Source organism: Pongo abelii, chromosome 7 (genome assembly GCF_028885655.2).
Source record: "Pongo abelii isolate AG06213 chromosome 7, NHGRI_mPonAbe1-v2.0_pri, whole genome shotgun sequence".
NCBI lineage: Eukaryota > Metazoa > Chordata > Mammalia > Primates > Hominidae > Pongo > Pongo abelii.
The window spans coordinates 119,242,551-119,268,086 of record NC_071992.2 but is presented as its reverse complement, the minus strand read 5'-3'; the positions used below and the strand labels follow the sequence as shown (position 1 = coordinate 119,268,086).

Below are 25,536 nucleotides of genomic sequence, written 5' to 3'. Positions count from 1 at the left end.
CTGCTTCAAAGCTTTTAAAGATAAAATGACTCTCGTTAAAGGCTAATGCAGCTGGTGACTTTAAGTTGAAGCCAATTCTTATTTACCATTCCAAAAACTCCAACGCCCTTAAGAATTATGCTAAATCTACTCTGCCTGTGCTCAATAAATGGAACAACAAGGTCTGGATGACAGCACATCTGTTTACAGCGTGGCTTACTGAATATTTTAAGCCCAGTCTTGAGACCTATTGCTCAGAAAAAAAGATTTATTTCAAAATATTACTGCTCATTGAGAATATATCTGGTCACCCAAGAGCTCTGATGGAAATATACAAGGAGATTAATGTTTTCATGCCTGCTAGCACAACGTCTATTCTGCAGCCCATGGATCAAGGAGTAATTCTGACTTTCAAGTCTTATTATTTAAGAAACAAATTTCATAAGGCTATAGCTGCCAGAGAGGGTGATTCATCTGATAGATCTAGGCAAAATAAATTGAAACCTTCTGGAAAGGATTCACCATTCTAGATGCTATGAAGAACATTCATAATTCATGGGAAGTCAAAATATCAACACAGAGGCTGGGTACAGTGGCTCATGCCTGTAATCCCGCACTTTGGGAGGCTGAGGTGGTCAGATTGCTTGAGCCCAGGAATTCAAGACCAGCCTGCGCAACATGGCAAAACCCATCTCTACTAAAAGTACAAAAAATTAGCCAAGCATAGTGGTGCATGCTTGTAGTCCCAGCTACGTGGGTGGCTGAGGCAGGAGGATGGCTTGGGCCTGGGAAGTTGAGGCTGCAGTGAGCTGAGATTGTGCCACTGCACTCCAGCCTGGGCAACAGAGCGAAACCCTGTCTCAAAAAAAAAAAAAAAAAAAAAAAACCACCATAAATGAGAGTTTGGAAAAAGTTGATTGCAACCCTCATGGATGACCTTTGAGGTGTTCAAGATTGAAGTGGAAGAAGGAACTGCAGATGTGGTAGAAATTGCAAGAGAACTAGAATTAGAAGTGGAGCCTGAAGATGTGACTGAATTGCTGCCATCTCATGATCAAACTTTAATGGATAAAGAGTTGCTTTTTATAGATGAGCAAAGAGAGTGGTTTCTTGAGGTGGAATCTACTCCTGGTGAAAGTGTGAATATTGTTGAAATGATAGCAAAGGATTTAGAATATTATGTAACTTAGTTAATAAAGGAGCAACACAGCTGAAGAGGATTGACTCCAATTTTGAAGGAAGTTCTGCGGGTAAAATGGTATCAAACAGCATCACATGCTTCAGAGAAATCTTTTGTGCAAGGAAGAGTCAATCAATAAGGTACAGTTCATTGTCTTATTTTAAGAAATTGCTACAGCTACTGCAGCCTTCACCAACCATCACCCTGATCAGTCAGCAGCCATCAACATCAAGGCAAGACCCTCTGCCAGCAAAAAGATTATGACTCATTAAAGGCTCAGATGATTGTTAGCATTTTTTAGCAATAAGGTATTTTACATTGTTTTCTAGACATAATGCTATCACACACTTGATAGGCTACAGTATGTTGTAAACAAAAGTTTTATATGCACTGGGAAACCAAATAATTATGTGACTTGCTTTGTTGCAAAATTTACTTTATTGTGGTGGTCTGGAACCAAACCTGAAATATCTCCTAGGTTTGCCTGTATGCCATATGGAAAACAGTATGGAGGTTCCTCAAAAAATTAAAAATGGAACTACCATGTAATCCAGCAATCATGCTTATGGTTATATATCCAAAAGAACTGAAGTCAGTATGTTGAAAAGATATATGCACGTCCATGTTCATTGTAGCATTATTCACAATAGCCAAGATATAGAAACTACTTAAGCATTTGTTGGTAGATGAATGGATAAAGAAAACATGATGTAAGTATACAATGAAATATAATTCAGCCATAAAAGAAGGAAATCCTGCCATTTGCAACAACACAGATGAACCTGGAGGACGTAATACCAAGTGAAATAAGCCAGACACAGAAAGACAAATACTGTAAGATCTCACTTATATGTGGAATCTAAAAAAGTCAAAATCACAGAAGCAGCAAGTAGAAAGGTGGTCGCTAGGGGGATGGGGGAGATGGGAAGATGTTGGTCAAAGGAGGAAAAATTTCAGTTGTAAGATGAATAAGTTCTGGGTCGGGCGCGGTGGCTCACACCTGTAATCCCAGCACTTTGGGAGGCCAAGGCGGGTGGATCACGAGGTCAGGAGATCGAGGCCATACTGGCTAACACAGTGAAACCCTGTCTCTACTAAAAATACAAACAATTAGCTGGGCATGGTGGCAGGCACCTGTAGTCCCAGCTACTTGGGAGGCTGAGGCAGGAGAATCGCTTGAACCTGGGAGGCAGAGGTTGCAGTGAGCCGAGATTGCACCACTGCACTCCAGCCTGGGTGACAGAATGGGACCCCATCTCAATAAAATCAATAAAAATAAGATGAATAAGTTCTGGGGATCTAATGTACAGCATGGTGACTATAGTTATATACAGTATTAAATAATTGAAATTTCTAAGAAAGTAGATCTTAAGTGTCTCACCACACACACACACACACACACACACACACACACACACACACACACACATACCACAAAATGGTAACTATGTAAGGTGATGAATGTGTTAATTAACTTGATTGTGGTAATCATTTCACAATGTTTATGTATATCAAATTATCACATTGTATGTCTTGAATATACACAATTTTTATTTGCCAATTCTACCTTAATAAAGCTAGGGAAAAAGAAATACAAAAAATAAGCAGAACGGGATAAGTATGTATCATAGGTTGATAAGTGAAGGAAAACATGGAGTTAAATTTTTAGAGAAAGTGGAATTAAAGAAATATGACTATATTTCAGTTCAATAGAACGGATTTTATAGAGGAGGTGAGCTTTGGGGAGCTACTTGAATGTAAAATTATTGAGAGATTTGGTGATCTCGACATGGTATGTGGATGGGGAGATGGTTTAGAGGCAGCAATGGGATAATTTAATACAAAGGATCTTGTATGTTCTCACTTGAAGGCAGAAGCAGATGTACTACGAATAATGAAGCTTAAGCATCAGGGACGTTTCCAAGGCTCTATCTAATTTGATATTTTGGTATCTTACATTCTTTTTCTTTAAAAAGGTCTCAAAATTGTATAAGCTTTAAGAACCTCACAATCAAAATTCACTCTTCTTGAATGGAGGCAAATAATATAGTGGAGACCAGGGAAGTTGGGTATTTCAGATGGGTTTTGAGGCAGTTAATAACATCTAGAAGAGTTTAATTGATTTCTCTTTTGAAAGGGAGAATGGTGGAAGAGGAGGTTGCTGACATATTTTTTGAATAATAAACCTTGTATTACTAGTTAACTTTTGTATGCATAAATTTGACAAAACTTAAAACTATGTATTTATTTATTTATTCATTTATTTATTTCTTTGAGGGAAGATGGAACCCTGAGCAGCCCATGTACACGGAAGATCTTTATTGCAGAGATCTTCAAACCAGGTAAGCCCTGCCAGCTTTTGTCCCTCCACTCCTTCCTCCAATCCAGAGTTCCTTGCTGCCAAAGGAAGAATTTGTGGGAAGAGGAAACTCCTCTCTCGTTGCTCGGCCTGGCCCTCCACCTTCTCCATTAATGACGAAGAATTTCTTTTCATCAAACGGTCCTCTTCATTATCCTCTTTCCCTGGGTTGGATTTTTCCCCACACTGCCATGTCTGAAAGTAGAATTGAGTTATCTTCAATGTGGATTCAGCCTCCAAGTAACTCCACTAATGACCAGCTTAATTCACAATAAAAACATGGGTCGGTCTTGACTCTTTTTAAATGTAATTTTGGATGATCACTTTTATTTTTAATTTTAAAACATGGCCGTAACTAAAATAATTATACTTTTGCTCAAATTGAATGGATTATAATCTTAAAGATAATATTCAAGAGAGAGAGATGATTTAAACAAGAATCTTATTTATAAAATATTTCTATCTTAGTAAGAACTCTGGATAGAATAAATGTTGTCTTTAATTTGATTAACAAATTCATTGTAACATAAATGACAATAAGAGAATTATATGGGATGTTTAACAAATAGAGACATCTGAGATTGTAAAAGCCATTCTGTGGTCTTACTATAGTTATAAGACAAACTAAAAGTTACAGTATGTCTTCCTACATAAAATTTTCTTAAGTTAAAGAAAACACACAATTGGCAGGTCTAGGCTTGAGTTGGGTGAGACTGGAATATAATGGGAGGGACAGACATAGAGAGGGGAGATAAAATACATATTTCCAAGCAAGTATAAGAAACTATTAACTTTGGGTCCCTTATGGCTGCATGGAATAAGTGGGAGTCTGATGTGGAAAGGAGACTGTTGCCTTTCTTTCACATCAATCATGCATGACTTTTATGAAAACATGTTGGAGGAAAATAGGAAAATTTCACAGTATAGTATATACACAAAAGCAAAAGGCAAAAATGAAATAAATACACAAAGGTAAAAACAACAATGGTATACCATACACAGCTATTAAAATGGTCAAAATCCAAAGCAGTGACAATACCAAATGCTGGCAAGAAAGTACAGCAACAGGAACTCTCAATCTTTCCTGGTGGGGATGCAAAATCATATAATCACTTTGGAAGACCGTTTGGTTGTTTCATATAAAACTAGACATACTCTCTCCATATGATCCAGCAGTTATACTCCTTGGTATTTACCCAAAGGTGTAGAAAATTTATTTTGACACTAAAACCTGTACATGGATATTTATAGCAGCTATGTTTATAATTGTCAAAACTTGGAGGTAACCAAGATGTCCTTCAGTAAGTGAATGGATAAACTGTGGTACATCCAGAAAATGGAATCCTATTCAGCACTAGAAAGATGGGCTATCAAGCCATGAAAAGACATGAAGGAAACTTAAATGCATATTACTAAGTGAAATAAGCTAATCTGAAAAGTCAAAATACTACAGTACGATTGCAACTATGTGACATTTTGAAAGTATGGAAAACTGCATAGGCAAAACTATGTAGACAGTAAAAAGATTGGGCCAGGTGTGGTGGCTAACGCCTGTAATCCCAGCACTTTGGGAGGCCAAGGCAGGTGGATCACCTGAGGCTGAGGTCAGGAGTTCAAGACCAGCCTGACAAACATGGAGAAACCCCGTCTCTACTAAAAATACAAAATTAGCTAGGCGTGATGGCACATGCCTGTGACCCCAGCTACTCAGGAGGCTGAGGCAGGAGAATCGCTTGAACCTGGGAGGCAGAGGTTGCGGTGAGCCGAGATTGCGCCATTGCACTCCAGCCTGGGCAACAAGAGCAAAACTCTGTCTCAAAAAAAAAAAAAAAAAGAAAAAAAAAAAAAAAAAAAAAGATTGGTGGTTGCCAGGGGTTAGGAGGGAGAGAAGAATAAATAAGCAGAGCATAAAGGATTTGGGGGCAGTGAAACTACTCTGTATGATACTATCATGGCAGATGCAAGTCATTGTGCATATGTCAAAACCCACAGAATATAAAACGTCAAGAGTGAACTCTAACACAAACTACAGACTTTGGGTGATAATGATGTGTCAATGTAGGTGCATGGATCATAACAAATATACCATCTGGTGGGGGATGCTCATAGTCGGGGAGGCTGTGCATGTGTGAGGGCAGGGGGCGATATGGGAAAACTCTGTATTTTCTGCTCAGTTTTGCTGTGAACCTAAAGCTTCTCAAAAAAAATACAGTTGAAAAGGAAAGGAGAGGAGAGGGGAGGGGAGGAGGGGGCAGGAAGGATTCCATGAAAACTTCCCAGAACGAGACTGACATCTTGCTTTCGAGAGTCTGGTGGTTAATTTAAAGGGTGGAAGGGGTTGGGGGCTCCTATCTGGGCCTTAAAAAGCCATGGGCAAGAGGGACTTGAAATTACCAGAGTTTCCTAAAACATCAGTTACATAGTGGGTGAAATAAAAGCAAGGTCTGTGCAGACACACAGGCACTGACACTACTCTGCCTAGAGGCAGTGGTCAAATCCCTAGCAGTGGGCGGGGGATGGGGATGGGGGTCCTAGGGGATTCCCACTGCCCCACATTAATTAAGTCAACAATTACTAAGCTTTACTCTGTGTGTGTGCGTTAGGGGTGGGGAGAACTGCACCAGGGCCCCAAGAGGTATCTGGGAAAAAACCCACAATGGCAAGGAAATAAGTGATACTGCCTCCTCTAATGGGGAAATTAGATAAGGGAGAAGAAATTTCTAGAAAAGTATATATATGTTGGTCATGTTTCATCCAGTTTTGTAAATGGAATTTCCATTTAAGATTTCTCAAAACAGAGAGCTATATACTACCAGACTTTGCAGAAAATGTTGGAATAGACACATTCCTCGGCTTTTTTCCTGTTGGGCTGGTTTAACTGTAGTTGAAATGTTGGCAGTCCATTGTATTCAATAAGAAAAACAGGGATTTAAGACATTTTGTAATTATCTTGAGCTTCAGGGAAACTATATCTAGGAGAAAAAAAAACTGACCCATCTTGGATGTCAGGCATGATTATTAAACCTGCTTTTAACATTTTATTTAGCATTTGATTCCCTACTTAAGGCCTTCACATAAGCCCATCTCATATGTTTCTTAAACGTGATTTACACGCATTTCCAACTGTGAATAGAATGGAAACTCTCATACTGGAGAACTAATTCTCTTTTGGAAAAGGAGTGTTTCTTCTACTTGCTCCCATGTTTTTGGTAATGAGTCTTTTAAAACATTTCTCCTGATCATAGATTCTAGGTTTCAAGCTTAATAGTGAGATTACTCAGAAACAGGCAGTAAGAAAATGACTTTCAGGTGGGAGAAGCATGGAAAATGAACAAGATATTTGGTGACATCCCAGACTCTGCAAAGAAAGCCTGGTGAAAAAAATCAGTAAATACAACTACTAGGTTTTGTGAGTGCAAGTATAGTCCCTGCACACAACCTTCCCCTTAGGACGACTAGCAGGAGGCAATGTGGTGTGGCTAATAGCAAGAACTGTGGCTTTAGACTTTCTGGGTTCCAATACTGGGCTGGGCATTTACTAACTCTGTACCTTAGGTAAGTTCCTTAAGTTCTCTGCCATAGTTTCTATATCTGTGAAATCAGTTTCATAACAATAATCAATTTTTCGCTGCTTGTTGTGAGGCTTAAGAATTAATTTATGCAAAACACTAAGACTATTGCCTGGCAAGTAGTAAGATGCCCAATTAATGTTGGATGTTACTATGTCCATTGAGGAAAGCCCCTGGAGGCCTTCTGACATACAGGCAGATGATAGTGGCATGAACTATTCTGACAGGGACATCAGGCATTCCTTTTATCTTCCCTTCATGTCAGGAGGTGCTTATGAGAATCATGCAGCAACCATTTCTTATTGCCCTTGAGTTTATGGGTCAACTAGTTGGTTCTTCTGGTCTCCACTGAGCTTGCCCATGAATATGTGGTGAGCTACAAGGCAGCTAGGTGGTTCTGCTTCTAGAGGTTGGCTAACTATTCACTGGGACATTTCTATTCTCTTCCATGTAGCCTCTAATCCTCCAGCAGGCTAGTCTAGCTACAGTTTGTTCACTCGGTAGCCTCAGGGTTTCAAAAAGGAGATTGAAACTATGCAAGGCCTTTTGAAGCCTAGACTTAGAATTGGCATGAAATGTCTTCTGCTGCATTCTTTTGGGCAAAGCCAGTCACAAGGCCAGCACAGATTCAAGGGTTGGGGAAATACCATCTCTCAATGGGAGGAGCTTAGGAGTCATCTTGCAAAGGAAAATGAATAAAGGAAAGGGAATAACTGCAGCCGTTTTCCAAACAATCTTTTACACTACACAATTTAATAATTTCTTGTTCAGCATTTCTGGCATGTAGTCATATACCTGGAACATCTTCAAAAATGAGTAGGTCACTGTTTTACTAGGCAGCTCTCACTGTGGGAATGTTTTCCCTTATTATCCCTCTGTAGAGACACAGACTCTCACAGAATCTCTGAATCACAGAATTCAAGGTCATTCAGGCAATGGACTCTTTGAAGCCAGGTTCCTGTACAGGAAGCCACAGGAAGTCTGCAATTTCCACTGATTTGTCCCAGTTCTACCTTTTGGAGCAAAACAAAACATGTATTTGTTATTCATTTGTTTTTAAGAGCTTCTAATCAAGGCCAACATGGGCATTACATAACAGATACATGCTCCATTCCAGCCACTGTTTATTCATGGTCCTTTATTTATTCATGTGCTCAATATATATTAAGCAGTTTCCATGGGTCAGGAATGCATCTTAAGGTAAGTGAGGTGTGGGGTTTCAAGTCACTTAGATTTGGATTTAAGCCTCATTTTACTATCTGCCAACTGTGTGAGACTGGGGAAAGTTATTTAATTTCTCTAATTCTCAGTTTCCTCACCTAAAAAATGGGTATGATTATCCCTACCTCACAGGGAGATTGTGATAGTTAAATAAAATAACAAATATAAAGTGCCTGGCCTATACTGGACACTCAGTTAATGATAGCTATTAATCATTATTATTAAGGGATAATAATATTCTAGGTATGTTTTCTGTGATCTCACCATCTCCTGTTGTGATCTGAAATTATTCTTCATGTCTTGACAAATGCTTCCTTTTTTTTTTTTTTAGACAGAATCTCTCTCTGTTGCCTAGGGCTGGAGTACAGTGGCGTGATCTTGGCTCACTACAACCTCCACTTCTCAGGTTCAATCCATTCTTCTGCCTCAGCCTCCCGAGTAGCTGGGACTACAGGCGCCCGCCTCCACACCTGGCTAGTTTTTTAATTTTTAGTAGAGATGGAGTTTTGCCATGTTGGCCAGGCTGGTCTCGAACTCCTGACCTCAGGTGATCCACCCCCTTCGGCCTCCCAAAGTGCTGAGATTTTAGGCATGAGCCACTGTGTCTGGCCAATTTTCATATTTTCAGTAGAGACGGGGTTTCGCCATGTTGACCAGGCTGGTCTTGAACTCCTGACCTCAGGTGATCCACCTACCTCAGCCTGCCAGAGTGCTGGAATTAAAGGCTTAAGCCACTGTGCCCAACCAACAATGCTTCCTTCTTTAGAATGAGTATTATTCTGCATATGCACTAGAGTACAGCGTAGTGGTTTGAGGAAATGGCCTTTGCAGTCAGACATATCTGTATTTGGATCCTGGCTCAGTCATTTACTAACTCTGTTTTTTAAACCCTCAAACCTCAGTGTATAAATCTGTAAAATAAGAAGAAGAAGAATTCCAAGCTTTGGCATGAGAATTATAAGAAAGAAGGTATATAAAACCCTTAGCTTGGTGCCTGACACTTAGTGTGTCCCTGCACTGCCCACTCTCCACTAAGTGGAAGCTGTGCATATTCAACGCATTTTTGTTATGAGTAGCATGGTGCCGTGGAAAGAATCAGAAGAAAACAGGTCAATTCACTCCAGCTCTTGGAGTCTTCACCTCAATGTGTAAGGAAGGGGACCAGTTCTGTGGTCCCCAGGGTACCTGATAGCTCAGCAATTGCTTCCTCCAGATTGTTCCTTTACTTCCTTTATCAGAAATAGAATTATGTAGGAGTGTTGGAGTGTAGAAAGTGCATGAAAATGGAAATTCACAGCCCTTCTAGATGAAATAATCCCATAATTGTGAGCATCTTGGCTACCCAGGAATGTGCCAGGCCACCCTGGCTTTGGTGATCAAGTACGACTATCTGGAAAGTCAAAGTTGGAGAGAAATTGCCCTCTTTGTCCAGGCATTATGCCAGGAGTTATATATGGTGTTAGACAGAATATGGGGTGTCACAGTAGCTGTAACTGAAAGGGCAGGCAACTAGATAGTCTGTTTTGAAAAGCACTAATAACCAGGGGCTAATTTCCTTTCACTGGCTACATTTTGTTCAGAGGTGGAAAGGAAGATTGGAGCAAATTATTCACTTCCATATTCTAGTGCCTTAGAATGTTTTTTAAAAATCTGAGTCTTGGCAAATGATTTCCTTAAAGATAACTCCCCCAGACATGATGAATAGATTTAACGTGAGGAGAGGATTGCAGAACAGTTGTGGGACTTATGACTTTTTTAATGTAAAGAGCTCCCACTAGTGTTAATAGAGGATCCACAGGAAAAATTCAGTGCAATACGCAGCATTGCCTGACTTTGGTGAAAGGCCTGATGTGCCATCACATATTATGAATAGCAGCCCACTGTAGCTGCATGCAGCTCATCTTGTTATTGTTGGGTTTGGTTCCATTTAGGACTCAGCATTGTTTTATGTTTATTCTTCTTTTTCCAAAAGCTCCCTGTAAGTTATCTAAGAAAAATACTATGTCTAAGATGTAGTTGAACAATGAAAATTTTTTTTGTTGTTGTTTTTTGCCCCTATGACAAAATCATTTCCCTCCCAGGTGTGTCTCATTAGCACCGTTTCTGACTTAAACAAAGGTGCTCCTTTAACACGGTTGCAAGAGTGGTTCTGTCTTGGGAGATTCCTGTCATTTCAGTTGGAATATTGTTCTTTAAGCAGCTGACAATATATAGGCTATATCAACATTATTTGTCTAAGAGATATATCTATAGATGCTCATCTATTCTCTTAAACCACTGAAAGAGCAAAAGAGATTATGGGAAAGATGGCTAGGTTTGGCACAAAATATGACATTTCTTAATAAATTAAGCCTCTGAAATGTATTAGAACTATTATAAAATATTTGTAAATATTTATAACTCTTTTTTATCTTTAAGCATATGTTAAGGAAAAGTCAACATAAACAGTGCAGTGTGTTCTGGTTAAAGTCTTAGCATGTCAGACTGGTGTCAGAAAAATCACCCCTGGGAACAAAAGAGCAAAGAGCAAGAAAACTTATATCATGGTGTCAGGTCCAACAAACATTATTTTGACATAATCATGAACTTCCATAACATATGATAATTAAGTCAGTCTTCCATAATAGTATGGAACTTCCACAGTGTATGACAATTAAGTCAAGGAAAAGTGATCCATACTGTAAGAAGAATAAGAAGACATTGAAATTACCAGCTAGACAAAAAGACAATAACATAGAAAAAAGGGAGAAAGAAAATATTTAGCAAATACATTCACAAAATTATAGCTAAAAGGAACATTAGGAGACAAATTGGACTACCATCTCTCCATAGGCTTTCTGCATCTTACTCTGTTCCCCATGATCAAAGTTTTGAAAATATTTCTTTTAAGTGATAATTATAATGAACATTTATTGGGCACTTACCATGAGTCAGGTTTTTGCAGAATGGTTGCATCATCTTGTTTAGTTGTTCCAATAACTCTTTAATCCTAAGAGGTATTATTATTATTGTCACTTTTCCAGATGGCTCGCAGAGATTGAGGAACTTGCCCAAGGCTATGCAGCTTGTGAGTGACAGAGCCAGGGTGGGAACCACGTCTGTCTGAGCATTATGATCTGCTGCCAGTCATTTGCCTGCCTACCACTAGCTCAATCTCACACTTCTATTATCTGCTTTGCATCGTAGATGCTAAATCTATGCTGCCCAGTATGGAAACCACTAGCCACATGTGGCTCTTTAAATTAAACTAATTTAAAATTTTGTTCCTAGTCATACACATTTCAAGTGCTCAATAGTCCCCATGTAATTAGGGGCTATTGTATCAGACAACACAGATTATAGAACATTTCCATCACAGCAGAAAATTCTGCTTCGTGTCAGGAGGTGCTTATGAGAATCCTGAATTCTAGACCCTGTAAACAACATTTTCTTTCAATAAACTCTCAGTGCCAATGGAAAGCACTGATGGGAGGTGGGAGAAACCACTGTTCTTCCTCTAACAATCTCTGATGGCTACAGACTCCAGTGTCCTTTGGCAATTTTAGCAGCACTGGCTGTGGGCTATAGCTACTGGTAAGCAGTGTGTAGCAGTGGTGGCAGCTGCAGGCCCCGGTGATGTGTCAGTGGTTCTGGCAGCAGTAGCAAGCCTCAGCAGTAATAGAGATGAATGCCTGACGGGACTGGTAACAGCAATTTCTTCCTTTCTTTTGCTCCAGCCTTAGAGAGGTAGCAGATTCCTGCAGTTGCTAATTTCTCAGTTATCTCATAGTCTCATTTTTACTCCTTCAGCCCTTCCAGCACTTGTAACTATTTTTTCTATTAACTCCTCAATTTGAAATACCTAGATTGTTTCTAACTAGACTCCAACTCTGAGTCTAAGGTCTTAACCACTAAGTTATGGTTGAAAGAAAATGAAAAGTGTTAAGATTTAACCAAATGTAGAGTGACTATTATCTAGACCAAAGCTGGAGTGAATATTAGCTAGAATGAAAGCCTAAACAATCAAAATACTTTGAGAAGCAGAGCTATAACTCTTTTTTCTATGGTGAACATTTATTACTTACATAAAAATATTTTTAAAATTCAGAAGTTATAGATCTTCCCTTGATCTTTAATCTTACCCTAAATTTTTATTGACAAACCTAAAATCAGATTTATTAGGGATACTAAAATAATCAATTAGATTAATTCCATGATTAATCAGCTGATTTTGGCCTCAAAAAAATTACGACTTACACCTACTGTACTTAACATATTCAAAGTTAATACTACTCATTAATGGTTAAAGGGGTTGAAGATACAGAGGATTGGAAGATCCCAGAATGTAAATTCTCCTATTATTTCTAATAATAAATCCATAATATACAATATAGAAATCTATAGTATCTATGAGTTTCTATAGAATCTATAGTTTCTATGAATCTAACTGCTTAAGAGAACTTTCCACAAAGGAGACATTTGATTGTTGACTTCCTGCTTATTCATGCTCTTCCCACCAACTGTTGATCAGGGACAGAAATAGTAAAAAAGGATGAGGTGGGACTTCCAAAATGATGGCTCAGGAGTTACATGGATCTTCTCACCAGCAAAACAGTTATATAACTGATGAAAACTATTTTTAAAAAATCATTCAGAGTATCTAGAAATTGTCTGAAGGGAATATGACAATGAAGAAACATTCATTCAGGAAAGTCTACTAAATTTTGTTAAGAACAGTGGCAGCTTGTGGCATTTGAGCTGCAACCAGCTACGTTACGCTCGCCTCTGCCTCCAGCTCTGTGTTACAAAAGTTCTACTCCAAGTGTTTGCAGCTAAGAAGACAGGGGCTCTGTCTCTCTCTCTCAGTCTGGGATCATGGTTCACCATGAAAGGGCCGGCCACTAGAAATTCTCTCCCCTAACCCTCAGTACCATGTTGCAGAATCTTTGCAATTCTGCAGACAAATTATTTTAGTGTATGTAATGCATGTAATTAAAAAGAGTTGTATTTAATGAATGTAATTCTGCAGAAAAAGGTAATTTCGGACAGCCGTGGCTGAGAGAACTGGGTCTCTATTCTGCCTTCCAGTCACTATTGATAAGCAGAAGCTCTATCTCAGGCATTACAGACAAAGGATACTGGGACCACAACTCATCCCTACCCCAACTTATAAAATAAAGGGTCCATACCAGAAGGAACAAGTCCAAAAGACCACAGGCTGGTAACCCTACCCACATGTCCACTGATAGGGTGGGGGTGCCACACTAGATAAAGCATATCTCTATCTTCAGCTTCATTGCAGTTGTATAGGATTTTTGCACAGAAGGAAAGGCAGATCATAAGGACAAAGAGCTCTGCCAGAGGAACCGATTTTATTTGGAAAAGAGAATAGAGACAAGCCTTGTTGAAAACAGTGAAGATCTTAGTGGAGAACAATTAAGAGGAGGCTGATAGCTCTGCCACAAGCAAAGTGGCAGAAAAACCAAGAGATAGCAAGGAGATAACTAAGAAGAGCTCTTCTGGGATCACAGACAACTCTGGGGATCAGGAAAGCTGTGTGCCTATGCTAGGTTGCACCCACTCAGGAGCAATCAGAGCTAAACATGCACAGACTTGAAAGCATTCCCCAACCTGCACACAGACTCATCAACACAAGTGACTTAAACATAACCCCATGAGCAAGTACTGACTACACAATATACTACTTTGCCAAAAGGATGACTCCTAGGAAGTCAGGCTTAAAAATAATCATAGTCATCCCTGGCTCTCTGGAATAATGTGTGCATGCTCAAAGCTTTGTCCTCCTAGGAAAGATCAGAGAGGGAATCTTCAAGCTAGTTATCACTGGCTAAATGTAGGACAAAAATAAATAAAAATAAACTCCCTGAATTGTGACAATAGTTTACAAATCACATATACATCCAGTATTAGAGTACAAATCTAACTAGCTGAATGAACTTAAGCACAACCTTTGACCAGTAAGTTGCTTATGCCAATCCAAGGACAATCTGTAGGTATCCAGTTTAAAGGATAAAATCAAGGGGACAAAAGTCTGAGCAGAGACATCAGAGGCTGCACACTGCAGGGGAAAGAGACGTCATGGCATTAGTTCAGCTAAATCACCTAACAAATAAGCAAATGACAAGGAAAACAACACTCTCCTGGGGTGGGGTGAGAGGGAATCTCTATCCAGAGTTGTTACATTAATTAAAATGTCCAGTTTTCAAAAAAATTATGAGACATACTAAGAACCAGGAAAATGTTACCCATACATAGGAAAAGAATTAGTAGAAATAGAAACTGACTTCAAAAGGACCCAGATGATAAACTAAGCAGACAGAGACTTTAAAGAAGCAATTCTAAATATGTTAAAAGAGCTAAAGAAAACCATACTTAAAGAAATGAAAGAAGGCATGATGACAATGTCTCATAAAATAGAGAATATCAATAAAAGTACAGATATTATTTAAAATAACCAAGTGGAAATTTGGAGTTGAAAATTGCAATAACTGAAATCAAAAATTCACTAGAGGGGTTCAGCAGTATACTTGAGCTTGTAGAAGAAAGAAACATTGAACTTGAAGATAGATATTTTGAGATGATTCAGTTTGAAAAACAGACAGAATAAAGAATAAAGAACAAGGAACAAAGTCTCAGAAAAACGTGAGATACTATTAAGGACACCCACATATACATTAGTATGAGTCACCGAATTAGAGGAGAAAAAGGACAGAAAACATTTTTGAAGAAACAATGGCTGAAAATTTCCCAAATTTGATAGAAAACATATACCTCTAAGAAGGTCAATGAATTTCAAGTAAGATAAACACAATCACTTTCCACTTTTAAAATGTGGAAAGACAAAAAGAAAATCTTGCAAACAGCATGACAAAAATAACTCATCACATACAAGGAAGTCCTAAGATTAACAGCCAGCTTTTCACCACAACAGTGAAGGCCAGAAGGAAATAGGACAACATAGCAAGACCCCGTCTCTACAAAAAACAATACACTGGGCTTGGTGGTATGCATTTATAGTTCCAGCTACTTGGGAGGCTGAGGCAGGAGGATCACTTGGGCCCAGGAGTTCAAGGCTATAGTGAACTATAATGGTCACTACGCTACAGTCTGGGCAACACAGTGAGATCCTGTCTCAAAACAACAATAATGACAATAAAACCTCCCCCCAAATTCCCAATAATAGTTGGAGATTTCAATACTCCAGTTTCAATAATGGATAGAAAAATGAGGCAGAAGATCAACAAGGACATGAAAGAGTTGAATGGGGCCATAAACCAACCTGACCTAACAGAGATCTATAGGACACGCTCCATCAACATTTTGCTCAAGAATACACATTTACAGCAGAATACACATTTTGCTCAAGTGAACATGGAACATTTTATAGAATAGACTATATGGTAGGCCACAAAACAAACCTCAATAAATTTAAGGAGAATGAAATAATACCAAGTATCTTTTCCAATCATAGTGGAATTAGATTAGAAATCAATAACAGACGTGGGAAACTGACAAATATGTAAAAATTTAACAACATGTTATTAACTATGGTTTGAAGAAAAAAAATCACAAGGAAAATTAGAAAATATTCAAGATGAATGAAAACAAAACATAATATACAAAAACTTATGGTATACACCTCATGGAAAACCTGATCCTAAAATTCATATGGAAATGAAAGATATCTAGAATAGCCAAAACAATAATGACAAGAAAAGAACAAATTTGGAGTACTCACACTCCTGATTCCAAAACTTACCACAAACTTCAAGTAATCAAGATTGTGTGTTATAGGCATAAGGATAGACATATAGATCAGTGGAATAGAATGGAGAGTCCAGAAATAAACTCATAAATCCCTGGTTAGTTTAGTTTTGACATCAATAGGTGAAAGAATAGTCTTTTCTGCAAAGGATATCCACATGCAGAAGAATGGATGTAGACCTTTATTCACATCATACACGAAAATTAACTCAAAATACATCAAAGACCTAAATGTAAGAGCTAAAGCTATAAAACTCTTAGAAGAAAGCATAAGAGTAAATTTTTATGAACTTGGGTTAGGCGGTGGTTTCTTAGATATTGCACCTACAGCACAAGAAACCAAAGAAAAATGAATAAATTGGACTACCAAAAAATTAAAGCCTTTTGTGCTTCAAAGAAAGTATGAAGACCATGAAAAATAACTGACAGAATGGGAGAAATCTGGAAATCATGTGTCTAATAAGGTTATTGTATCAAGAACATATGGAAAACTCTTACAACTCAACAATAAAACAAATAACCCGGTAAAAAATGAGGAAAGTACTTGAATAGTAATTTCTCCCAAGAAGATATATATAAATGGCAAATAAACACATGAAAAGATGCTCAACATCATTGGAAAAATGGAAATAAAAACTAAAATGAAATTCCACTTCACACATGCTAGTGTAGTTATGAGAAAAAAAAAGACAATAACAAATGTTGGTGAGGATGTGGAGAAAATGTGTATATTATCTTTTTCTCATATTGCTATAAATAACTACCGAGACAAGGTAATTTATAAAAAAAAGAGGTTTAGTTGGCTCATGGTTTCACAGGCTGTACAGGAAGCATTGCTGGAGAGGCCTCAGGAAACTTACAATCATGGCAGAAGGTGAAGGGGAAACAGACATGTCCTACATGGCTGGAGCAGGAGGAAGAGAGTGAAGGGGGAGGTGCTAGATACTTTTAAACAACCAGATCTCATGAGATTTCACTCACTATCATGAGAACAGCAAAGAGGAAATCCGCTCCAATGATCCAATCACTTCCCACCAGGCCCCTCCTCCAACACTGGAGATTACAATTTGACATGCGATTTGGGTGGGGACACAGAGCTAAATCATATCTTTCTGCCCCCAGCCCCTCCCAAATCTCATGTTCTTCTCAAACTTCAAAACACAATCATGTCTTCTCAGCAGTCCCCCAGAGTCTTAACTCATTCCAGCATTAACTCAAAAGCCTAAGTCCAGAGTCTCATCTGAGACAAGGCAAGTCCCTTCTGCCTATGAGCCTGTAAAATCAAAACAAGTTAGTTACTTCCAAGATACAATAGGGGTACAGACATTGGGAAAATGCTCCCATTCCAAAAGGGAAAAAAATTGGCTAAAACAAAGGGGCTACCAGGCCCATGCAAGTTGAAATCCAGTAGGGCAGTCATTAAATCTCAAAGCTCCAAAATAATCTCCTTTGACTTCATGTCTCACATCCAGGCCACACTGATGCAAGGGGTGGGCTCCCAAGGCCTCGGGCACCTCCACCCCTGTGCCACTGTGGGGTACAGTCCCCAGGGCTGCTTTCATGGACTGGTGTTGAGTGTCTGTGGCTTTTCCAGACACATGATGCAGGTTGTCAGTGGATCTACCATTCTGGGGTCTGGAGGATTGTGGCCTTCTCCTCACAGCTCCATTAAGCAGTGCCCCAGTGGGGACTCTGTGTGGGAACTCCAACCCCACATTTCCCCTCCACACTTCCCTAGAAGAGGTTATCCATGAGGGCTCCACCCCCACAACAGACTTCTGCCTGGACATCCAAATGTTTCCATATATCTTCTGAAATCCAGGTGAAGGCTCCCAAGCCTCAATTCTTGCCCTCTGCACACCTGCAGGCTTAATACCACATGGAAGCCACCAAGGTTTATGGCTTGCACCCTCTGGAGCAGTGGCCTGAGATGTATCTGGGGCCCTTTAAGCCAAGGCTGGAGCTGAACTGTCTGGGACGCAGGGAGAAATGTCCTGAGGTTGCACAGGGCAGCAGGGCCTCAGGCCTGACTTCTGAAACTACTCTTCTCTCCTAGGCCTCTGGGCCTGTGTGGGAGGGAGGCTGCTGTGAAGGTCTGAAATGCCTTCAAGTTCTTTTCCCCATTATCTTGGCTGTTAACATTTGGCTCCTCTTTACTTATGCAGATTTCTGCAGCTGGATTGAATTCCTCCCCACAAAATGGATTTTTCTTTTCTATCACATGGTCAGCCTGCAAATTTTGTAAACTTTTATGCTCTGCTTCCCTTTAAAATATAAGTTCCAGTTGTAGATCATCTCTTTGCTCATGCATACGACCATATTAGAAGCAGCCAGGTCACTTCTTGAATACTTTGCTGCTTAAAAATTTCTTCTGCCATATACTCTAAATCATCACTCTCAAGTTCAAAGTTCCAAAGATCCCTAGAGCATGGGCACAATGCCACCAGTCTCTTTGCTAAAGCATAGCAAAGGTGACCTTTGCTCCATTCCCAATAAGTTCCTCATCTCCATCTGAGACGACTTCAGCCTGGACTTTATTGTCCATTTCACTGTCAGCATTTTGGTCACAACAATTTAACAAGTCTCTAGGAAGTTCCAAACTTTACTTCATCTTCCTTTCTTCTTCTGACCCCTCCAAACTGTTCCAACCTCTGCCTGTTACCCAGTTCCAAAATTGCTTTTGCATTTTCAGGTGTCTGTATAACAATGACTCACTCACCTCTCTGTTGCCAATTTTCTATATTAGTCCATTCTCACATTGCTAAAAAGAACTTCTTGAAATGGGATAATTTATAGAGGTTTAATTGGCTCACAGTTCCACAGGTTGTACAGGAAGCATGGCTGGGGAGGCCTCAGGAAACTTAGAATGTAGCAGAAGGTGAAGGGGAAGCAGACACATCCTCCATGTTTAGAGGAAGGGGAAGAGAGCAAAGTGGGGAGGTGCTACACACTTTTGAACAACAAGATTCTGTGAGAACTCACTATCATGAGAACAGCACAGGGGAAATCCCCCCACCATGATTCAATCACCCCCCACCAGACCCTTCCTCCAACACTGGAGTACAATTCAACATGAGATTTGGGTGGGAACACAGAGACAAACGATATCACTGGGATGCTCATTTTTGCTGGTGGGAATGTAAAATGTAGCAATTGCTTTCTATAACAATTTGGCAATTCTTTAAAAAATTAAACTTAAGGTTATCAAATGACCCAGAAATTTTATCCAAGAGAAATAAAAACATATGTCTACACAAAAAGTTGTACTCAAATGTTCAGAGTAGCATTATTCAGAACAGCCAAAAAAAGTAGGAACAACCCAAATTTTCATCAACTGGTGAATGGATAAATAACATGTAGAATACTCATACAATGGAATATTATTTGGCCATAAAAAGGCATGAAGTTCTAATACACGCTGCAACATAGATAGGCCTTGAAAACATTATGCTAGGTGAAAGGAGCCAAAAGACCACATTTTATATGTGGCCATTTATATAAAATGTTCAGAATAAGAAAATGTATAGTGACAGAAAATATGTTAGCATTTGTGTGGGGCTAGAGAGGGCCTAACAGGGGAATGGAGATTACTGCTGATGGACACTGGGTTTCTTTCAGGGGAGACAAAAATATTCTAAAATTAGATTGTGATGATGGTTGCACAACCTTGTGTTTCTACTAAAACAATTAAATGGGTGAATTGTATGGTATGTGAATTATATTTTAATAAAGCTGTTTTAACAAAAGTAAGAGATTGTGAGAAAGTTGGATATAGGACACTGTATCACAGGTTCAAGGAATGTTTATTAGATCTCTGGTAGTTTAGAGAGCAAAAATCCCTTATCCACACTAAGTGAACACATATATCTCTTTGCCCCTGGAGTTTCTGAGTATTATGTTCTTTGTCACAATTACTGGAATAGAATCAGTGCTGCTGTCAATTGGGAACTGATGAGTGTTACGGCATGAAACCAACACACATGGTGTTGGGCAATGTAGCTCCATGGGGATCTGAGAGTTTTCCTAATATGGGCATCTTTTTCTTGAATTGCTGCTGACATCTGACCTCTAAATAGCAGAGGTGTTGGGAAAGGCTCAGGAAATGGTCCTGACTCAGCTGATAGTTTCTATAGACTCCTTGCAAGTAGGGCTGTGTTGAAGTTAGAAGTCAAAACCAATGAAAGTAGTCTTAACAACAGTACTGAAAAGACCTCCTTTCCTAGAAAATAATAGCATTTTAGGAGGTCTAGGAACAATTCTAGGCCAATAAAAATAACAACAACAATAATTACCACCACCACTGCTATTTACTAAGCCCATGTACTATATATTGTGTTACATGCCTTAATATGATTAAATATCTAGTAGGTATTGAGTTCTTATGTGCCCAGCGCTGTGCTAAATGCTCTTTGTAGATTCTTAAGACAACCTTCTGAAATAAACAATTATTATGTTCATTTTATTTATTAGGAAACTGAGGCTAAAAAGTTTAGTATTCTGCCAAGGCCAGCTAATAGTTACAGAGCATGGTTCCAAATTCAGAGCTGTCGGAAGCTTAAGCCCATGTGATGAACCACGAATATGATTTTACCTCATTTAAGCCTTGCAGCAACTCTGCCAAGTAAGTAGGATTATCCTTATTGGAGAGGATGATTGCTTATTCCTATTACTCTGCCTGTCTCCAGGCAGAGAAGCTTTCATTAGTACAATACACCCAGTAACTTTCTATTCCCTACAGGAAGAGTTTGGAAGAAGGATCTTTACAAGCACTGTTGATCCATTTCCCTCCTATTTCTCTCCCATTTCTGTCTTTGTCTCTGTCAAATCTGCCCACCAGCAGCTAGTGTGCATTTACACCTGCCTCTCCATGCCTGAAGGAAGGAATGAAGAGGTCTCTGGTGTCCATCTGAGGCAGTGACTGGGTGAATATGCCTGCCCAATTCTAGCATGCAGTATTAGGAAGCCCACTGTTGCTGTGCACCTAAGCCCAGGTTTTCCAGTATCAGCTCTTTTAGTAATAAAGTTGGCGTTGTAGTTTCTAGCTATCTGACCTCTTTGGCTATCTCATAATTGGTTTTGAACTTGAATGGGAAATATGGATGCCATTTATAGGGCCTAGTATAGTCCCAACATCCATTTTGTGTATGAGGTAGCCTTGGCTTCAGAGGGTTTATGTGACTTGCTTATTTTTCATAGAAGAATACTGCTGAGCCTTATATAAGAGACACAGTTATTATTGAGGATCTCAAAGTGGTTTGAACTCAAATAAGTATAACCCTTTCTATCCTCAATGCCTGAGTGGTCTATTACTGCTCTTCTACCATTCTCTAGTGCTCCTTTAAAGGTGGCTAGGGCTGGTCCAATATCACTTCCTTGAGCAAGGGAACTCATCTCTTGCTTTTGGAGGTTCATTTACTATCCATTGTTTAGTTCATGTACCTACGATGTTCAGTACACATATAAGGAACTGTCATCTTCCTCAATAAAACCACACTGCCATCCTCTAAAGTTATCAGTGGGTGGGAAATTGACACTGAAAGGCAGCTGATGTTAGAGCCCTATCTCCTGTCCTCTGAGATCTTCCTTTACCTTAGGAATCTCACATTCATCACAGCTGTCACCACCACAATGCCCCCAGGGAACTCTGACTCTCTTTTCCCACATGCATGTATTCTCCTTTTAACTTCCCATAGCTCAGCTAAGACTTTCTTGACAGCTCAGGGACTCCAAGAGGGCCCCTAGATGTAACTGTTCCCATGAGCTCTCTTACAGCCTGTCTCTACCAGGCCAGAATTTGGCGCAGGGAAGATTTTCAGCATCCCTAAAATCACACTAAGAAGATAAACATGGAAACAGCTTCGAGCTGCCCTACCCATAGTGAGGTGGTACTGACTGGAAGACAGCTTAAACGATTTGGAGAAAAGTGGAATACATTAATCTCAGAAAACTCTACCACCTGTAGAAAGAGAGCTAAAATGGAGACAACCACAGGCAGTCTAAGATATGCTGAACTACTACAGAAAATAATTCAGCATGAAGGAATGCTGGAAGGTATGGTGTCAGAGCAAGCTGATGGAGGGTCCTTCATTTCCAAGCCATGAGTACAGCAGGATGTAAGGCTTAGTTCATAAGAACATCTCCAGAAAGACAGTCTCTATAAAAACTGCTTCAATAGAAAGAATGCAAGATGTAACTTTAATAATAGGACTGATATTTTAAAAAACAAATGAACGTAATAGAAGACTAGATGAATGTGCTTCTCAAAGTCCTCTCTGTGGGAGGCTTCATCCTCACTCTAGATTTGTTGCCTGTAGCAGCTGTTATTGATTACCCGCCCATAGCCTATTCATACTTATTAATCATTCCTTTACATACCAGTGGCATCCTATTGGAAGCACTTGCGACTTTCTTAGGGCTTTCTCTTGGCCAAGCATTGGAAGGCCAGCAGTATTGAAAAGTTAATAGTCTTGGAAGCACTGGCCCTGAACTAATGACAAAGAAAAAATATAAGATAGATTCCCCAGCTTCCTTGCTTCTTGAATGGGTGAAGTCTGTGGTGTGTTCTACCCATTTTCCAGAGGTCCCATGATTTTAAACCCTAGCTGCTCAAGACAATTTCCTGATCATTGATGTACTCTCTATTGGCTAATTTTTAGATAATATGGAATATGCTCAAAATAGGATACCCAAAGAAAAAAATCAGATGCCAAAATTGTATACACCGAATGAGTTCAATTCTGTATAAGTGTGGACATACACACATCAAAAGAAATATGGAACAAAAGATACTAAATGTTTATAGTGGTTATTTCTGGGTGTTGAAATTTTAAGTGATTTTCCTTTTCTTCTTTGTAATTGTCTCTATTTTTCAGTTTTTTTCAATATACCCTGTATTTCTTTTAAAATCAGAACAAACCACCATAAGTTATTTTAAAATGCTTATAAAGCTGATGAATATTTTGTCTTTGTTTCCTTTGTGTTGCCATAGTCTGAGGCAGTAGTTCTCAAATGTAGTCTCTGGACCAGCAGCATCAACATTACCTGGGAACTTGTTAGAAATGCAAATTCTCAGACGATGCCTAGGACCTTCTGAATGAGAAACTCTCGGGGTTGGGCGTGAAGGGGACAGCAATCGGCATTTTAAGAAGCTCTCCAGGTGATTTTTATGCACATTGAAGTTTGTGAACCACTGGTCTAAAGATAACTTTTATTACACATACCTGTTAGTCCCCACTAAAGCTCCCTGGGTGGGGTCCAAAAATTTCAGTCATGTAAAATGCAGGATTGCATTTTTGTGGGGTTGGCAAACTGATTGGGATGAGCCTGCTGAGTAAGATGAAAGCTCATTACAGTTGTCTTATGTCTGAATTCATTGTAGGGCAAATTATGTTGGGGTTTCATCATAAATATATTGGTCTGCAGAGTTTATATATTCTATATTGAAATCTATGGTGCATTTAATAGACAGAAGGCTAGACTAATTTAAATCTAATCTGATGATCACGGAGACAGCTTGACACCTGTGATGTTTCACAGGATTGGAGAAAGTTTTGTTTTCTTTATACCTTTATTTTCTACTTGCCTGGTGGCTTCATCTCCTTAGTTTGATTTTTCTTCAGTAATTCTTCTCTCTTTCCCCCAGTTATGCAAAGATAGTGGATTTCAACATTTTGTGGAAAAAATACCATCCCTTGGATTTGAGAGGCCCCTCCTCAGTTTCCCCCTTGGAGCTTTTGTTTTCCAGTGTGTTACATTAGTTGTTTGTGAATCTGTCTTCTCCCCCACCAAATGGAGGCCCTGAATGCCCTGTGAGCAGGGACAGTGACTTATACTTCCTTGCATGCTTGGATCTTAGCACAGGGCCTGGCAGAGACAGCAAGAGCTCAAAACATATTGGTGAATGAGTGAATGATGATGCTGTAATTCAAGACACACATTCATTTATTTAGCATTAAAATGTTTTACATAGCAAATATTAATACAAGAAATGCATGCCAGGAACTTTACCTACATTAATTTTAATATGTGAAGAATAGGAATATGTGTACTTAAAATACAATGTGCTGTGCTGTTTATCATTTTGTTCATCTTCACCTCATCAATTTTTCAGAAACTTCCAGCAGATGGCACAATAAATACTGTCATGGGACTGCATTAGAAATTGGTTAATATTTTTCAACATGAGCTTAAAAATTAAAATGAATAAAAGTTTCTTAGTTCAATTAATAATAATAACTGGCATTTATTTGGCATTTTCCCATTAACAAAGTGCTTTTAAATCTTTGTCTTGATTCTGCTCAAATTCTGTCAACATATTGAGAACGTTTGATTATGTACTTTAGACTTTTGTTATGTCGTTCAATCACAGTTGCTGAATAATTTATAATCATTAATGACAATGCTATTATTTCATATTTGTAACATACCAGTCTTTTAAAGACCAATTTTTTGTGTAATTCAGTCACAGTTGCTGAATAATTTATAATCATTAATGACAATGCTATTATTTCATATTTGTAACACACCAATCTTTTAAAGACCAATTTTTTCTATGAAAAATTTGAGCAAGATCCTACACGTGAGAACTGAATAGTAACTCAGACCACTAATAATGTAGTGAACTGCTTCTCTAGCTCATTAAACAGTAATGATTCCTCTCATTTGTGTGGCATATTGTGGATGCAAAGCACTTACACAGACACAACATCCTTTGATCCTTGCAGTAGCCCTATGATGTGGGCCAAACAAGTATTATTTTGTGGATAAAGAGAAAGTGGTTGTTCTTCTGTCTTTCTTTTCCATTCTTCATCCTTCCCTGCTGGGCCCCATTACTGCCCTTCCCAGCTTGGTTGACTCAGGCTTAATATCTCATAAATCTTAGTGAAACTCCAGGGACACATGAATGGCAATTAATATTAGTTTCACTTAGCAAATTACAAGGAAATGCTTAGAAAGGTTAAAACTCATTTCTAAGGACACAGAGTTATCTGATAATTGGAGATAGGAATGTTTCTTTCTTCTCCCCTCCGGGCTAAACAGAGTCATGAGCCTGAAAAAGCTGGTGTCCCATTCTTTGCCCATTCTCTGGGGACCAAAAATCCACTCACATGAGGGAGTTAGAGACTTCATATGGCAATTACCCTTAAGGCAATTGATATATGTTTTAAAAGAGAACTCTGGGACAGCAACATCTAGTATAAAGTAATGAATTGGTAATGGAGCACCCTCAGAAGTCTTGAATAATATATGGTTTATTTCTAGATAATTCACAAGTGAAAATAGCTGAAGGTGTGTTAAGACACAACTAACTCCCAACTTCATATAATTTTTATTGAGATTTAATTCACATACCATAAAATTTTACCCCTTTAAAGCTTACAATTTAGTTGTGTTTAGTATATTCAGACTGCTGTGCAAACATCACCACTGTCAAATTCCAGAACATTTTTATCACCCTCAAAAGA

General features: G+C 38.9%; 1 protein-coding gene across 35 annotated transcripts in view; it reads left to right on the top strand.

Moving 5' to 3' along the window:
• LOC134761961 (uncharacterized) overlaps positions 1-25,536 on the top strand; it is a 159,082-nt gene that overhangs the window by 7,624 nt on the left and 125,922 nt on the right. For 14 of the 35 annotated variants that reach the window (XR_010141260.1, XR_010141256.1, XR_010141244.1 and 11 more), the window contains exon 2: positions 3,442-3,501. The exons of 1 other annotated variant lie outside the window; for it this stretch is intronic. Coding sequence is in view for 8 of the 34 variants with exons in the window: in XM_063726744.1 (XP_063582814.1) it covers positions 3,442-3,501 (60 nt within the window). In the remaining 26 variants the exon portion in view is untranslated. Of the gene's footprint in view, positions 1-3,436; positions 3,502-20,542; positions 20,694-20,909; positions 24,307-25,536 lie in introns of those variants that run through there. 20 more of the 35 variants (XR_010141262.1, XR_010141264.1, XR_010141249.1 and 17 more) reach the window with 5 other exon arrangements.